This window comes from Quercus lobata, chromosome 8 (assembly GCF_001633185.2).
Source record: "Quercus lobata isolate SW786 chromosome 8, ValleyOak3.0 Primary Assembly, whole genome shotgun sequence".
Classification (NCBI taxonomy): Eukaryota; Viridiplantae; Streptophyta; class Magnoliopsida; order Fagales; family Fagaceae; genus Quercus; species Quercus lobata.
In genome coordinates, this window is record NC_044911.1 from 17423298 (window position 1) to 17441326 (window position 18029).

At 35.0% G+C, this 18029-nt stretch overlaps 3 protein-coding genes and 1 pseudogene across 3 annotated transcripts; 3 read left to right on the forward strand and 1 right to left on the reverse strand.

Moving 5' to 3' along the window:
• Positions 1-1470, reverse strand: LOC115956518. Its single transcript, XM_031074870.1, has one exon. The coding sequence runs from the start codon at positions 1468-1470 to the stop codon at positions 1-3; it is 1470 nt and encodes a 489-aa protein (XP_030930730.1).
• A 2592-nt stretch (positions 1471-4062) lies between these two features.
• LOC115958109 lies at positions 4063-4715 on the forward strand. Its single transcript, XM_031076472.1, has one exon. The coding sequence runs from the start codon at positions 4346-4348 to the stop codon at positions 4613-4615; it is 270 nt and encodes an 89-aa protein (XP_030932332.1). The 5' UTR covers positions 4063-4345; the 3' UTR covers positions 4616-4715.
• Positions 4716-14837: 10122 nt separating this feature from the next.
• On the forward strand, positions 14838-15455 carry LOC115954606. Its single transcript, XM_031072511.1, has one exon. It carries the CDS (start codon positions 15132-15134, stop codon positions 15375-15377), a length of 246 nt encoding a protein of 81 aa, XP_030928371.1. The 5' UTR covers positions 14838-15131; the 3' UTR covers positions 15378-15455.
• Positions 15456-16926: 1471 nt separating this feature from the next.
• On the forward strand, positions 16927-18024 carry LOC115954671 (annotated as a pseudogene).
• The last annotated feature ends 5 nt before the right edge of the window (positions 18025-18029 follow it).

The window sequence follows — 18029 nt, forward strand, 5'->3', positions numbered from 1 at the left end:
TCATCCAAAGAGTTGGACGTTTTGTACTACTTTGAGATACGTCTTCTTCGACTTGGAAGATTGCCCCATCGAGTTCCCTCCGACGATAATCTTTATCTCTCCTAGTGGGGGCTGGGATGATTCCTCCATTTTGCCTTTCAACTTCTCATCTTTATGATCCCTTCCAATGAAGTGCCTCAACTTTCCTTGTCTGATAAGGTTCTCAATTTGCTGTTTCAAGTCATAACACTCATCTATGTCATGCCCATGGTCCCTGTGAAAGCGACAATATTTGTTCTTATTGCGCTTATTGGGATCCCCCTTCATCTTCTCTGGCCATTTTAAAGAAGGATCGTCTTTGATTTGCATGAGCACCTGATCAAGTGGAGCGTTCAGGGGCGTATAATTCTGGCTTCTTCCCAAGGGACCTATCTTCTGGTTATCTCGTTCCTTCTTATCTTCCGTCCGTCCCTTCTTTGGACGAGGGGCTTGTTCTGAGTGTCGAGTTGGGTGCGCTTCCATCCTTTCAGCTCTTTTTCTCTTCTTGGCTATGATCGCATCTTTTGCATTCATGAAGTTCTGAGCCGAATGGACGAGCTCAGCCATGGTTTGAGGCTCCTTCTCATATAGCTTGTGGATAAATAGGTCAGAGTTGATCCCGTTATGGAAGGCTGCCAATAGAAGTTTGTCATCTACCTCGTCCACACTAAGGGCTTCTCTGTTGAAACGAGTGATGAATGATCGCAGGCTTTCGTTTTCCCCTTGTTCTATGGTAAGCAAGCTGGACGAAGAACGCTTGTGTCTCTGTCCCCTGATGAAATTGTTAACAAATAATTTGCTTAACTCTTCGAAAGAACTTACGAAACTTGGGGGTATTTTACTGAACCAAACTCGTGCTGGGCCTTTAAGGGTAGTAGGGAAGGCTCGACACATGATTTCATCAGGGACCCCTTGAAAGTGCATCGTTGTCTTGAATGTTGCAATGTGATCAAATGGGTCACGCGTCCCATCATACGAGTCCAGGGATGGCAGTTTGAACTTTAATGGTAGAGGGTGGCCGTTGATGGAAGCCGTAAAAGGAGAGTCAGTTCTGTGGACCAAATCTTCTATAGGATTCGTCCTCCTCATGTTCTCTTTCATTTCCTCCATGACTTTCTTCATTTGGTCCATCTCCTCTTTCAAGTGTGGCACCGCCCGTGAAGTGGTGCTTCTAAACTGACTTCCAATCTCAGTATTCTCTTTGCCACCATGTTCTTGTGCCTGTCCTCCTCCTTCGTGTTCCTCACATGTTTGTCTTCTCTGATTGATCTCCATTCTTAACTCCTGGTTTTGGCGAGTCAATTCCGCCATTGCAACCGCCATGAATTGCACATGCTGAATGGACGACGTCTGCATGACTGGTGCAGATTGGCGATCATGCTGGGGATCACTTGAAGCACCTCTGCTTCCCTGATGGCCAGGGCTAGTAGCCCTCAACCTGGTCCTAACCATCCTAACCCTTTGTCGCAAAAAAGAAAGTCGCAAAACAATCTCGTTCCCACAGACGACACCAACTGATATCGCTCCGAATCAGTAAGGTGGATGGCCTGGCTTCGGTGGGCTATCGAAACGGTTAAAGGCCTACAAGGAACAAAACACAATCAAAGAGGAGACCGGAGAAGACCGGTCGAACCCCCTCCGATGGAGAAGTTAGTCTCGCAGAGAAGGAAGTTCCAAGTATTTGGGAAAATTGTCTCAGAAAAATCTTACCACTGTCGGGTTCAGACCGGTCCTTTATATAGGGAGCTTGGGACGGTTATTTGTCCAATAACCTCCCCAGGATTTGTGGAAGCCAACAAGTCCAGAGTTAACTTCCTCAACGGCTACAATACTGTAACCGCTAACGGAAGTTAACTTATTTGAAGGATCTGTTGAGATAATTGCGGGTTTAGTCGAAAGTTCTAAGTGTTGCGCTTTCGTCTGTCTGGTGTAGGACGGTTTGGTCATCCAAGGATAGTCGATGATTGTTCATGGACGACCTTCATGGACGAGCATGTCGTCCATGGGAGACTCAAATTATAGAGTGGTGCTATTGTCCATGAACGTTTTTCCTTCTTCTGGGTTGACTCTTGGATCAACCTACACTGTAGGCTCTGGACTATCCATTTGGACGAACTGGAGATGGATTATTTTCTGCTTTTCTATCATGCTTAATTATTTGTTTCTGCAGAAACTATTTTGTTTTTCTACATATTTGTTGCTTCTGCAGTATAGGTCCTGTAATGTTGTAATAGTTGTCTGACTCCTCTGCTTGTTTTATAGGTTTCTATGTACTGTTTTTGAATTCTGCAAAAGTTGTTTTTGCATAATTCTGCATTATTGTTTTGCTGTTAGCAGAGGGTCAAATACCCCTGTTTGTCTATGTAATGTTCTGATGTAATGGTGTGGTCTATGCAGAAATAGTTTGTTGTCCTGCATAATTGTTTTACTATTAGTAGAGGGTCAAAGGTCAAGGTTCCCCTGTTTTGTTTGCAGGGTTCTTATGTACTCTTTGCATATTTTATCAAATAAAATTTCTATCTTTGTCTCAAAAAAAAAAAAAAAAAAAAAAAAAACAAACAAACAAACAAACAAACTCAATCCAACCTGTAATGATTGACTTGGTTAGGGTCTTGGGTTTGTGCAATTTTATCAAGCATAATTTAAATTGAGCTTTCATTCAAGTATTTAGATCAAGGAAGTCAATTCCGTACCATACCGGTCAGTGCACCAATACAGGTACACCTCTTGTTTCGTACCGAAAAAAATATCGGCCGTACCGGTGAAATCCGGCTGTTTCGACCAGTAAAGATGTTTTGGACTGGTACAAACAAGAAGAAAAAAGAAAAAGAAAAGGAAGAAGAAGATGAGAAAAAGTGAGAAAGGGAGAGAAAGAGGTAGAGCAAGTGAAGGCTGAAGCTGTGAGAGAGAAATAATTTGTTGCTTTACTCTGTGTTTGAAAAACTGGGGAAGACAAAGTGTAGTAGAGACTGAAAAGTGAGAAAAAGGAGATGGAGACTGAGAAGCATACATTGAGACTGAAAAATGAGAAGAATGAGTTGAAGACAGAGAAGCATATGTTGGGAAGAAGAAAAGCTAATTAAAGACTAGAAGAAATTATCACTTACCAGGTTTAGATTGCTTGGGAAATGTGACAGTGGGAATGAGTTGTCTCTTTATTTGTTTTAATTATTTTCAAATTTAAAAGACAAGTCTTTTCTCATCATTTGTTTAAATTATTTTTAAACTTAAGAAGCCAGGTCTAAGACTTGACCTGAAGGGCTAGTGATTAGTGACGTGCTCACTGCTCACTAAGATTTTATATCTAATGAGTTGTGAACTTCAGATATTCTTTATATATTATCTTGAAGGACTTATTTACATGAAAGTATTATATAAAATAGCCGTAAACCTGAAACGGTACACCGATATTGATCGGTATTCGAAATATATCGTACCGCTAGCTCAACCGGTACAACTTCCAGTACGGTATTGACTTCCTTGATTTAGACCTAGGTTTACAAATTTACATAGTTTACATAGATGGTTGCAATTTCAGCAGTTTATCTCAAACAACAAAATGAATCAAACAAACAAATTTAATCTAGGTTTCAAAAACCTAAAAAAAAAAATTGCTTCAAAAAAATTCTTAAAAAATTAAGCTAACACTTTTAAAATACCTATAATTTTCAAACTATTAATAACATGGGTTGGTTGGGTTGGGACGCATAGGTTAAAAATTTGTCAATTAGAACTCGAACTAAGACGAGGTTTTTAAAAAAAAAAAAAAAAATTGAAAAGACCAACTCATGAAAGACCAATTCACTGTATCGGGTCGGATTGGATTGAAAAAAAATTAGATTCGTCACAATAATTTTCACACCCTTGAGTAAATTTGCCACTCTCCTTACTTTGGACCCACCATGACTCAAAGAAATAAGATAAGATATGATTTTTTTGGTGTGCATACTATTAGACCCACTGGGGATGCGCATAAAACAAATGCTATCAACCCCACCTATATTTTCTTTATCCATTTAGTCACGCTCACACGTCTATAATTTGGTTTCTTATTGGTTCTGTCTCTTCTGAATGTCCTCGTATGGGTTAAGCAAATGTAAATGGTTTTGGAAGACTCAAGGGTTTTCTGCCAAACTGTTAGCAAAATGGCCTCTAGTTTTGCATTCCATTTCTTCTCACTTGCTAGTTGCCACTATCTTCACACTTTATATATAGGGCCCCTTCCTTACCTTGGACACCATCAAAGCCCAAAATCTCTTTTACATCTGTCAAATCCAACTTCCCAATTCCCATTTGTTTCAGTTCCAACTTAAAGTAAGAAAGAACTATGTGTGCATCAAGCAGAGCTTCTTGGGCAGTGGCAGCAAGCGTTGGTGCAGTGGAGGCATTGAAAGACCAAGGAATTTGCCGGTGGAACTATCCTCTAAGGTCACATCAACAGAATGCCAAGAACAATATCAGATCCTACTATGAAGCCATGAAACTCTCAGCTCAGTCTTCTTCGGCTATATCTAGTAAAGTGACAAACGACAAGCTGAAGCAATCTGAAGAGTCTTTGAGAAAAGTGATGTACCTGAGTTGTTGGGGTCCTAACTGATCCCCTACACTTCTTGTAAATATATTGCCAATTTTGAATTAATATAAGTGGCTCATCGTATGTTTTAATACTCTTTTATAATATCCACTTCAAGAAGATTTCATGTCTTTAAAAAGTTTGCAATTTCCCTTTCTACTGAGAAAAGAAGGTATAAACAGGAAATGTAGAGAGGGTTTCTGTAGAGCAGTGAATGAGTTTCACAATGACAAGCAGATAGGCATTTCATGAGAATTGTCACCTTTTATTTGTGAATTAGTCGCTGACCCGTGCGTTGCGCGTGGTAATTTTTATAGTAAAATGAAATGCTTTGCTAAAATAGTCCTCATTATTGATAGGGTGTTCATGTTATCCACCGGTTATTTCAAATCATCTTTTACTACTTAAGCTGCATTATATATGTATAAACAATATATTGTAGGATTCATGATGATAGAAGTTATTGTCTTGGAATTAGATGTGGAAAGGATACAACTATAATAGGCCTTGTAGTTAGTCCGGAGCTGATCAACCGTCTTCCCAAGTTAGTAAAATTTAATTAACTTAAAATTAGATAGAAAGGATTTTATAAATTTGAAGTTAGTGTCATGCTAGGTGAAAACTTTAGAGGACTGTAATTAAGCTGTTGCAAGTCTTTTTAAATAAATATTAATAATAGAAAAAGATCTATTCGTTTAAAGATAGAGATGAGTATTATAAATAGGATGAGGAAATTTTATAAACAGGTGTCCATATCATAACCTCTCCATTCCAGACTTACAATTTTAATCTTATGAATCTTTACTCCTCCTTCAGCAAGCACAATTATTTTCCAATTAAATCTCCTTTCAAATAGTGTTTCTCATTATTGGTACATTTTGTAGTTGGAAAAGAGATATGCAAGTCTAATCTTTAGTTCCTATTGCAAAGTTACATGCTACTTATAATTTGTTTCTAAATATTTGGTGATTGATCTATTTAATGAGGCATGTTATATAAACTAATTCATTAAAAAAATATCAAATGTTTCTTGAAAATTTAATTGGTTGAAAACACAATCGGTGCTATTTAACAAATTTCCACTTTGAATTCATTAGATTTATTAAAATGCAAAACCCCATTTAAGACTAACAGGTATTTGCTAAACTATCTAGCCATGCAACTATAAAAGTTGATAGTGTATATATTGTGTGCGGGAGTGTGGATATGCATACAGAAAACACAAAAAATTAAAATACAAATTCCGTGTTCCTACTCTATAAAATCTAAAAGGGAATAAAAATCAACATCAAAGTTGAATAAAAATTGTATTTGAAAGCATAATATAAAAGACGTTTCAATATCTGGCCTACTTTACAATTTTCTTTTTCAATAAGTAGCCTAATTTACATAGATAACAGCTTAGCAACTAAGAGAAGACTTCCACTGAAACTTCTATGGCACCATCAAACCCCAAACTTGTCCACATGCGCTAACAGCCTTTGAGACATTTGTGACGCTTGCTCTCAGCCAATACGTTTCCTCTTTCCTTTAGATTCAATTTTTCCACCATGTTTTATAATAAGTTACATACAATCATCATAGAACTCCTAACCATAACTTGAGGCAAGTTCTCAAGAACTCCATAGAACTCCAATTTATGGTTTTCTTCCATGCTATCTATGTGTAGGAGTGCATCATCAGGTACACAATTCAATGTAAACATTCGTCTCTAGTCTAGAAAAAAAAAAAGGTAAATAATTGTTAAGGGTCATTTGTGAGAATCCAAGTAGGAAGAAGAAAGCCCAACGACAAGGGCAACAAAGAATTGGCAAATAGATGGAAAAACCATTAGGCCCAAGCGGCAGGAATAATGGATCACAGGCCCATAAAATAAACAGATGGGCCTTGAAGAGGTAAGTGGGCTTGAAGAAGCCCGGAAAAAAAGAAATAACATACCCATGGGCAATCTATGATGAAGAAAAGTGAGAAAGGGCCACCACAGGCCCAAAGTAATGCAAACAAAGAAAGTAAGGGGTTAATGGCAGGCCCATGAACCCCAAGGAAGAGAATAAGATAATTGGACCAAGGAAGTCCAATGAAGTTAGTAAAAGCCCATGAGAATGCAGAATTAGTAAAAGGGCCAAGGAATCCTAAAGAAAGCAAGTGGGCCAAGGATGCCCAAGAGGAAGACAAAAGGGACATAGGAGCCCATAAGTAGGAAAACCAATGGCCACACTAAGCCATTGGGGGAAAGAGTAAACGGCTGGCCTAAAAAGGCTTAGCAAGATTGAGTCATTACAGTAGGAGTGACAGAATAATATAGCAGGAAATGAGGGTAATCAAGAAATGGGCCGAAAGAAATGTAAGACCCGGTATCAAATAAAGCCCAGTTCGTCAGGGGAGCGAGAAATCGAAAAGCAGCTCACATAAAAAGTCAAAAGGAACAGACAGCAGACTATGCAGGCAAGCCTCCAGACTATGGTAGGCGAACGACTAGTAGGCAGATTTTGTACACACATGGAAAGGAGGCACGCGCAAGGCCCAGACACCACCAGCCTGTACCCAGCCAATACAGGGCATGGTGAGGTTGTGGGTCAAAGATTCAAAGGGCGTGGTTTGGTGGTGGAGAGAGGGGAAAAATCTATTTTTGAGGTTCCGGCTCAAATTCTTTCGGGGAAGTGTCTAACTGGGATGACATACTACCCAAAAGAAGCAAGCTGAGTTAGAACCACTAGGTACATGCCATGAGGGATAAGGAGAGAGAAAGGACTCAAACCATAGCAGGAAAGGGTGCCACGGCAGATAAACAAACAAAATACCCTTCTTTATCTGGTAATGGGGGGGTGACACACAGATGGACCAGTGGTGATCGGCCAGTACACCCAGACCAAACAAAGGAGGTTAAGGGCTAAAACAATAAAATCCGATCACGGCAGGCACTATCAAATGAGAACCTTGCCGTGGACAAAAAACAGAGCAACAACGGGAACCATAACTAAGAAATAGGAATTCGAAAAGAGATACCAACAAATAGAAAAGAAACAAGTGGGAGGGAAAGAAAGAAAACAACCAGAAGAAAATAGAGAGAGAAATAGAATGGCAGGCATGCACCGGTAGATTGATTCCCTCTCTCCCTCACGAAATCCTGCTCTTTGTCAAAAACCAAAAGGAGCCATTGTACATCAACCATTCAGGTCCATTTTCCTCAGGGTAGTTAATCTCCATGGTAGGATTTTCCTGAGAGATTAATTGCGTTGAGAAGGAACGTTCTTTCCTCTCTGGTTTTGCTCCTGTGGACCAAATTTAAGTTGATTTCTTCATCTTCTGATTAACCCATATATATTACTATTTGCTCCCTTTTGTTCTTTTCTTTTTTTTTGTAAAAGTAATTATTATTACTGTGATTGTGCCTTGGGATCATTTGGTCATTTCTTACTAAGTAGCCAGATATTTTATCTTTTTTGTTTTGTTATTATGTCTGTCTGCCACAACTTACTTGAAACAGCTCTGTCTGCCGCAAACACATTCTTGGCAAACCAGGCATAGTTTACACACATACCGGACCAAATTGAGTTGCAGTTGGACCGATCCCAACTCCCTTATCCAAAAAACTTGGGCCTAGTGCGGCAAGAAGCAGCCTAATACTACTAGCACAACCCACCACTTTACAATAATCATCAGTTGAATTATTTCCATTTAAAACAAATTTTGGATGCATGTTTGATTCAATAACTTAGGAAAAAAAAATTAGTAGGAGTTTCTTTGAATATATTATGTTGAACCTATGACTATAAATAAAATCTAGATAAGATTTCAAAGAAACTACTACGCATTTACAGCTTATTATAAAGTAAAAACAGAAACCTTGAGATAGAAAACAAGTAGCTCATCATCTTCGTCTAAGTCCCCCTACATCACCATTCACATCCAGCGAATCAATACAAACTACAAATCACAAGCATAGATAACTCATCAAATTTTCCCCACAAGTAAAACAATAGTACAAATACAAAATAAGTTTGTCAGTGAATCCTTAACATTGAAATAGTAAGCAACAGAAATTAATAGATCAGAGAGAGCTTTAGAAAAGAGCATCAAGAACTCTCATTTCCACCTTCATGTTTGTGTATTGAATTGATGTTAGTTACATTGAAAACTATACATAGAATAAAAACCCATAAACAATTTCATCTAGAATAAGAAAATTTTGTTTTTTCAATTTTAACTAACAAATCAAACGACAAAGCTATATCAGTGGAAGGAAAAGAATTGAAGCAAAAACATGCCAACAAACTACCTGGATGTTCATGGCCTTCATGTTGGACTTAAGTTGTTCATGGCTTTCTTGTTAGACTCAAGTTGGCTTCCTAGACAGCAAAAGTTTATAAAATTTTCACACTATTACACTCCCCAAAATTCTCCGAATTTGAAACAATATTCTAACTGCAAAATTTATGTACTAAAACCCCAATAACTTGCTCAAAATTTAAAAATTTACAAAATCAAAATTCTTTCACTTAAAAAAAAAATAAATAAATAACTTTTTGGGTAAACTCTATAAAAAAAAAATAAAAAGCAAATTTAAGGGGAAGAGAGAGATTTATCGTGCACAAAATCCCTAAGAAACTCAAGCCTTGAGGAACTTACAGCTAAAAGTTATAAAAATTGAAACCCCAAAAAAAAAAAAAAGTAAAAATCTCATTTAACCAAGCATAACATAATATTGAACTTCTCCAACTAACATACTACATATATAGTAGTATATTCTTTTGGAGAAATAATAATAATAATAATAATAATAAGAAAGGACAAAGGAGAAAAAAAAAACTTCAAATGCAGTAATTAAATTAAGCTTACTACCAACAAAAAAAATAAGGAAAAAAAATAAACAATGAATAAAGAATCATCTGTAACCCTTGCTTAATGACGTACAACTACAAACATGGAAAAAAAAAATGAAAGCATCTGCAACAAAAGATGTTATTACAGTTTTCTTCCAAAATGAATGATGATATGAGAGTTCCCAAATATGTTAGATTGAAATAACCAACACAAGTGAAATAGAATAGAATACCATAGAAACATCTTAGAAGAAATAACATAAAAAATACATTTATTAGAGAAAAACAAAAAACAAAAAAAAAAAAACAAAGCTATAGTTCATTGCTTTGTTAAATCTCTCTAAAAAGAATACCTACAAAAACCTACAAAGTAATCCACAATTGGAAAATTAACAAAGTAAAATTCATAATTCACAAAGGTATCTAAAAAGCACCTTCACAATTGATTGTGCTTCCATTTACTTTTGCTTCACTTTTTTTTCCTCAACACCCAAATAGATGCTCAATTAAAATTGTGAGAAGATAATTCAATATGCAAAACCCAGAAAAGTCTCTAAAAATCATAAATTTGATCATCCATATAAAAATATATATAATAAAAAAATAAAAACTATTGGATTAAGGACATCAAAAACTAAAACAAAAACCAAATTATATGGAAAAAAAAATCACCACAAACAACCAAAACAGTCACCAAAAACATTGACAATGATGACAAAATTAAGGACATCAAACCCGCTTAGAATTTCCACGTTATGATTTTTTGTTGATGACTCTGATTCTTTCTTACTTTCATTGGCAAGTAGAACTGGTCCTCATTGCGTACAACCCCAAACCATAATCCACTCTCCAATATGTCCACTAATATATTTAAAAGCGAAACAAAAATTAAACCTGAAAAACATATTAAAATCTCAACTTTTTTTTTTTTATAAGTATACATGATAAGGATGATGTTCCCTTAATATTAAAATACATAAAAGGAGGATGTGGAATTAAAACATATGATTTTGGACCGGGCTCTATCTTCTCAACCGGACACATGATGTAACTGCATTCATTTATTTGTTTATTTTTTATGTTACACAACTTAGTAACTTCCTATTTATCATTCATAAGGAAATAAATAAATAAAATTAAACATTAGATTACTCTGTAATCGTCTTTAAAAAAAACTAATAATAAAAAGAGTTCCTATCAACCTTTGAAAAGTATTATGTATATAACCATGTTTTGAAGACTGGCATTTGGTAGCAATTATGAGCAACATAAACAACTCCTTCTATTTTTGAAACGACACTCAGACAATCTCACAAACATATTGATGGCATGCCAAGGATTATGTAGTAAAATTATGCGGAATTATGCAGAAAACTTTCTGCAAAAATTGAAACACCAAAAACAATTTGCTTTGATTCTAAAACCCAATCCATGTTATACAATCATGAAATTGAAGTACGATCTAATATCAATTGTGGGAAGTCGATATCAATCTAAATAATGTAGTATACAATGGTAAAATAAAATAATTTTTTTGGCTGCCAAGGATTATGCAATTAAATTATGTAGAATTATGCAGAAATCTTACCACAAAAATTGAAACACCAAAAAAAATTTGCTTTGATTCTAAAACTACGCATAAATGAGAAGTACAATCTAATTAATTAAAGAAATGGAGTCTTATATGTTGAAATACGTTGGAAGGTGATTTGAGACGTGCCACCAACACTTATACTTCACTACTTCAGAGTCTTACCTTCTTCCAATAAGCCACAACACATTAAAAAAATGAGACCTGAGATATTTCCAAATAAACCAAGGTAAAATAAAATAGTTTTTTTGGTTGTAAAATTATAGCACTATTGAAACGACATTCAGACAATCTCACAAACACATCAATAGCATGCCAAGGATGCTTGTCTAATATAAACACAAACACACACACACACACACACACAAAAAAGGGTCTCATATTAATATAAACAGAGCATAAAAGTTTTGCACCCAAAAAAAAGAATTGAGATGTAGAGATACCTCAACCAAAGCAGGCAACTTCTGTTAATATTTATTCACCGTGTGGAAAGGAATAAAAGAAGGAAGGAAATTAGATAGGCAATCGTTATTGCGAAACGGTAGAGCAGGAAGGTGGGTAGCTTTCAAACTCTCTATTTTCCCACGCAAGAAGGCTTCAACGTTTTTTTTTTTTTTTTTTTTTTTTTTTTTTTTTTTTTTTTTCACACAAAAAAGAGTTCCACCTTTCTATTTGGTCACTTTGTTTTTTTTCCTAATTTTTTCCTTTAGGCTAAACTGAAAAGACTTTGGGTTGGGTTTGATAGTGGAACTAAATAAATAAGAGGTAGGCTGGATTAATTATACAAATTTATTATAGAGTGATAGTGGAAGTAAATAAATAAGTAGTGGGCTGTATTTATAGGGCTGGGATTTATAGGGTTGAAAATTATAAAAACCATTTTAAAATTGAAGGAAAAATTATATTTTTTTTTTTATAAAAAATAACGTGGCAGCTGATGTGGCACAACGTGAGAGCAACAGCATTAAACGTTACGCTTCAGCTTTTAGTAATATATAGATATAGATGGGTTTCATTGAGTCATCCACAAATGGATCAAGCATATCAAGATTGATCATTACCTTGTTTGTTATCATCTTCTTCAAACCTCCTTTCAACTATATATAACTTGTTGCATCCATGTTCAACTCGCAGACATCTTCACATTTTTTATGCTGTATTATACTTCTTCTTTTTCTTTCTTTTTAATTATGTATTGTATTTATACAATTATTACATAATTATATTGATATTGTACTATAACTAGGTTAACTGGCATGTCCTCTATATTTAAACCCTTTATGACTTCTGAAGTATTGCATTATTCATTCACTCCATAATATAGTCTGTACACCATACATTCTAGCTTCAAATAGAATTTAATTTTATATCGTAACTTACCGCAAAACCATGTGATGCATGAGAATATCATTAATAATCATTATATGGTACTTATTTTAAAGTAAAAATCTATAAGAAAGATTTGTTAAGAATCATTTTGTGAACAGCCAAAAGGAAATTCCTACCACATAAGAAACTACAATTGCAAAAACAAATAACCAAATATATATATAACATAACTTATTAAATTATTCAAACAAAATTTTGTCAAGAAATCATTTAAATCAAACATCAAATATATGACATACCCTAGAAAGTTCATAATTAAATAGTGTAGAGTAAACATGGTTTTACAATAACAATGAATTTAAATTGACACAATAACAACAAGAATAAAGAAAGAAGTAGAAAAATAAAAAGAAGACAAATATTCGTGTAAATTTTTGTGCGGTTGAATATTACTCTCATACTTTTGGACTCCATGTTATGGTCTGTTGATCTGTTCATATATATATATGAGTAAGAATGTAACTATTATTTGAATGATTATTGTGACTTATTGATATTAAGTAATAAAAAAATTAATTAAAGCCTAAACTTTTTTTCTAATATAATGGAGGAGGAGACAATTGATTGTAATTTAAAGTAATTAAAACAATATATAACATACTCATATACTCATATGTTTATATTATCTAAGCAAACAAAGAGTTATTATTATAGTGTTTAATCAGTTCTATATTCAATGAACCATCTTAGATAGGACTTTGATTATTATTATTAGTATTAGAGTTAGAAAATTTTTAGATAGTTTATTCAATTTTGGAAAAGATGATGTGGATAATGAAAATAAAGATTATTTGTTATATAAGTATATTATATGTCTTATCATTTTTTGGTGCGATGCATCCCAATATGAAGCATACATTATGCAAATCTTTGTTTTTATTATTTCAAATTTTGAAATCTAGGTTGTAAAGGGGGAAAAATCTACAACTACTAGAACCTGTTAATGGGGAAGAGGATAATGTATCAAAACTATTGTATGTGTCTTATATTTTTTGGTATGATGCATCCCAATATGAAGTATATGTTATGCAAATCTTTGTTCATTATTTCAACTTTTGAAATCTAGGTGGTAAAGGGGAAAAAATATTCAATTGCTAGAACATGTTAATGGAGAAGAGGATAATGTATCAAAATTATTGTTGCACAATATTATTTTTACTATCAAAATTAGGAATTTTTCGTTGTGTTGAAAACCTATTTATGAATGAAGTTTACTAACATAATAGTATCTTCAACATTCATTTTTCCTATTTGTTCTTCTACACAAACATGACCATCTTTGATTTTTTTAAATTCTTCTTATAGTCATTTTATTAAACACATGGAAACATAGAATTGCAAATATTGGGATTACCTTTAGTATTGGAACAAAGATCAAACCATTTTGCCTTGGCAACAATTCGTTGTAAAAGATACATAAAATAAAAACTTATAATACTCCAATATATAAAATACACTTGATATACCATATAGTTTTATAAGGAATAGAGCGATATCTCCACTCAAGAATACAGGATTATTGCTCTAAAATGAGTTTTTTTTTTTTTTTTTTTTGGTAGGAGCTAAATCCAAAACTATTCATCTTCTAGTTAAAAGAGACCATACGGCTAATGGTTTATATATTATTTCTTTGCTTTTATAAAGGTGGTGGTGGCAATTGAGTAGGTATAAAATGGTTGGGTTCAATGAGGAGAGGAAAGGGCAAGAAAGGAGGATAGGAAGAGTCTGAGGCAATAAAAAGCATACATGAGAAGTTGAAAACAATGGAGAGAGAGAGAGAGAGAGAGTTAGGGAGGTTATGAAAGCTGAAGTGGAAGTTGTGGAATCGTTAAAAGACTAATAAAAAGAGAAAATAACATGATTGTTGATATGACTTAACATGAGCATAAATATATATAAATTTAGAGAGAGAATATATAATTTGGTACAACTTGTTTCTATTATGAAATTAGCGGTGTTGCATTGTCTTTTTTTCTTTACAGGGAGAAAAATGGTTTGAATACCCACTCTTCTTTTTTTATAACCATAAATTATCAAAAAAAAAATATCACAAATTAAACTAAACCTCGATTTTATTCTTTATACTGCTTATTCTTTGCTTTATCAATTTTTCCTAACCAAACATTGAACATTTTTTGGTCAGGATAAAATCCATAAACTCCTCCACGTGTTTGTACAAGATTGAATCCGATTGATACATCCTCAATAGTCAGTTTTATTCCCCTGTCACTATTAGCTTCTGACATATAGCATCTTCAGTTTTGTGCTTCTGCATATAACCAAATTCTGCTTGTGCTTATCATCTAATCACAACCCACTTGTGCTTTCAATTTTTTTTTTTTTTTTTCCTTTCTTTTCTTATCTTATAAAACCACAAATTCCCCAAGTTGGCTTGTGTGTTTCTTGGCTAGTCTCTATCTTTCGCTTTCTCTCTCTGGCTAGGTTCAAAGGCAGAGCAATTCAGCTGCCACGGTAATTATTGGTTTTGATATTAGAAAACCAGGGGTCCCTTCCAAACTGCTGTTGGTTTTGCCTTTAGTCTTGCACCACATCTCTTTCCGCACATCCCCATCTCTCTCATTATATAGGAAAGATCTCTTCGACACTTCAACACCATCAAAGCTAAATATCCCCTCTTTCCCTATAAAAACAAAAAAAAAAACAAAACAAAAAAAAGGTTCTAACTTCCCATTTCCAATTTGTTCACTTAGTTTCCAATTCAAAGTCAGGAAGAAATATGAGTTCAACAAGCAGAGCTTGGACAGTGGAGGCAATGAAAGACCAAGGGATTTGCAGGTGGGGCAATGCACTAGGGTCACTGCAACAGCATGCCAAGAACAGTGTGGGATCATATTCTCAGGCCAAGAAGCTCTCTACTCCGTCTTCTTCTGCTATATCTAAGAAGTATAAATGTGATAATACGAAAGAGTCAGAGGAGTCACTGAGAAAAGTAATGTATTTGAGCTGCTGGGGTCCTAATTGAGGCGCTCCTAGTATTGTTTGTAAATATACTGCAATATTTTTTTTATTTAAATACACGGCCTACGACATATATCTTCTACTTTATGATGAGAATATGTACGAAATTCCCAAATCTGTGAGTTGCAAAAATAGAGAAAAAAAAAAATCACATGCAAGACAATACTTACGTGGTTCGACAATTTTCCTACATCCACGGAGTTGTAACAATTTCGCTCAAAAAACCCTAATATTGTTACAGTGTTCTACTAAAAGTAGTATTTAAACTCAGAAGTTTTGGAAATCTATCGAAATGATCTTGGACATTTTTTCAAACTGAGGTCAATTCTGCCAGAAAGTGCAAAGACAAAGGAGAATGTGGCATTAGTACAACTACAATGCAAGAAGTAAATTACCAACACCCTAATCACAACAATGCAAGCTAGAGAACTAAGAAAGCGAAAGCAGAAATTCCTTATTACATTCGATTGCATTAAAAGTGGTAGATCACAATCAGAAAACACAAGAAAACAACAAAGACAACCTTCAACTATTGCTGAAAATTAGGCGAGACAAGGCTTTCTACACATTTGTATCTGCATAAAACATCTCCTGAATGCCATCCACCTCAAAATTCATGCACGTCCCATTCTTAGGATTACACAGAACCGGCTCCTTCTAATTTGTTTCCATCAAAATCTTGGAATTCTGCCACATAGTCACAAACACACCAGCCTGACCACATAACATAACACGGATCTTCGACTAAAATCTTAGTCCACTACTCTCCCACTCCGTACTCCTTCATTACCAAAAGGTCGACGCCTTGTACCCTCCACAAGATCCATCGAACAAAGGTGGTTTCAGGAACGGGCATGTTGTCCCTAAATGTGTCAGTTTCTAAATCTGTAGCACCAATGACAAACTCACCTCCACCACAAAGCTTGAATATCCATTGAACAGCTTCATTGAGAGGTATCCCTGAGCGGACTGAAGACCTCGCAACCTCAGATGTTATTAAGTTTTGAATTTAAATTCTCCTAACACTTTTCAATTAATAATATAACTACTTAATCTTTTCTATAACATAGTCAATCTTAAATAAGATTTTATCAAATAAAGAACGCCAAGGTGTGAGTAACATAAACAAAAAATAAATCCCCTAACACTTTTAAATTGATAATATGACGAATTTCCTTAAGCTTTCTTATAACATAGTCAATCTTAAATTAGATTTTATCAAATAAAGAACACCAAGGTGAGCAACATGCCAAAATAAAAAAATAAAAAATAAAAAGTTTGATTTCTTCAAGAATTAAGAGGGAGAGAAAAGTGTGCCTTTTCTTGTGGCTTGATTTTTTTTTTTTAATTATAGAAATAGTCACTCTCTTTCTCTGGGCAAAGTTGGATTTCAGGTAATGAACTGTGAATTTCGATAATGAATTTGATTGAAAAACTATTTATTTTGATTTTGCTTTACTTGCTGGCAAAGGTGCTGCTCTTGCTTCAGCTATCAATGGATCAGTGCATTCTAATAATTCAGTGTGGTCCCTACCCACCACAGCTAGGCTGGCCTTGTCTTTTCAATTGCTGCATCAAATTCAACTTCACATACAGGTGAGGATGGGGATTCCAGCTGTAAATATGCTTACTTTCTTGGGCTACGTATTCCCATGCTTCTTGGGGATTCCTGTAAACACAATTAATTTGGTCCACAATTTTTATACGGTCAGGCATTTTATGCGATTCCATCAAACTGTTCGTGTTCATCCAAGTTACATCACATGCAAGGCTTTGATTACATGGCAAAATCCATTGAGAAGTAGCTCTTTAGTGTTTAAAATCGATCTTCGTGCCCAAGAAGCTAAGTTCCATATATTGCTTTCCATATAGATTTACCCCGCAAGTATTTCGCATTGAGAAATTTCACCCAAAGTTTTTTCTTCTTGTACAAGAACACTCCATCCTAATTTAGTAAGCAAGGCTATGTTTACATCTTTCATTCTTTGAAGGCCAAGTTCACCTGTAGTTGTTTGGCAAATGGTATCCCATGCCTTTGGATATAAAGTATATTATATTGTCCTGTTGCTGCCCCTTTTTCCCCACCAAAATTCTCTAAGGAGTGCATCTATCTTTGAACAAACTGTATTTGGATACCCCGGGGAGGACATGAAGTATACACATGCAGCTATAGATTTGATTAGGCATGTTCTGGAGGCTTGTGAGAGTAGACTTTGCCTCCGTCCTCATAAGTCATACCTCTTTCCACACTTTGCCATATCTCCCTCATTACATAAGAAAGTGCTATTTGACAATTCAACACCTTCAAAGCTGTTCTCTTTCAGGCTTCTAAGTTCTAACTTCTCATTTCCAATTTATGCAATTAGTTTCTAATTCAAAGTCGGGAAGAAATATGAGTTCAACAAGCAGAGATTGGACAGTGGCAGCAAGCCTTGGAGCAGTGGAGGCAATGAAAAACCAAGGGATTTGCAGGTGGAGCAATACACTAAGGTCACTGTAACAACATCCCAAGAAGAGTTTCAGATCATATTCTCAGGCCAAGAGGCTCTCTGCTCCATCTTCTTCTGCTATTTCTAAAATGTGATAATACGAAAATGTCCGAGGAATCGCTAAGAAAAGTTATGCAATTGAGCTGCTGGGGTCCTAATTGAACTGC

Excerpts from the sequence above, each read along its gene's own strand:
- LOC115956518 (XM_031074870.1), bottom strand. The coding sequence starts at position 1,470 with ATGGTTAGGACCAGGTTGAGGGCTACTAGCCCTGGCCATCAGGGAAGC.
- LOC115958109 (XM_031076472.1), top strand. The coding sequence starts at position 4,346 with ATGTGTGCATCAAGCAGAGCTTCTTGGGCAGTGGCAGCAAGCGTTGGT.
- LOC115954606 (XM_031072511.1), top strand. The coding sequence starts at position 15,132 with ATGAGTTCAACAAGCAGAGCTTGGACAGTGGAGGCAATGAAAGACCAA.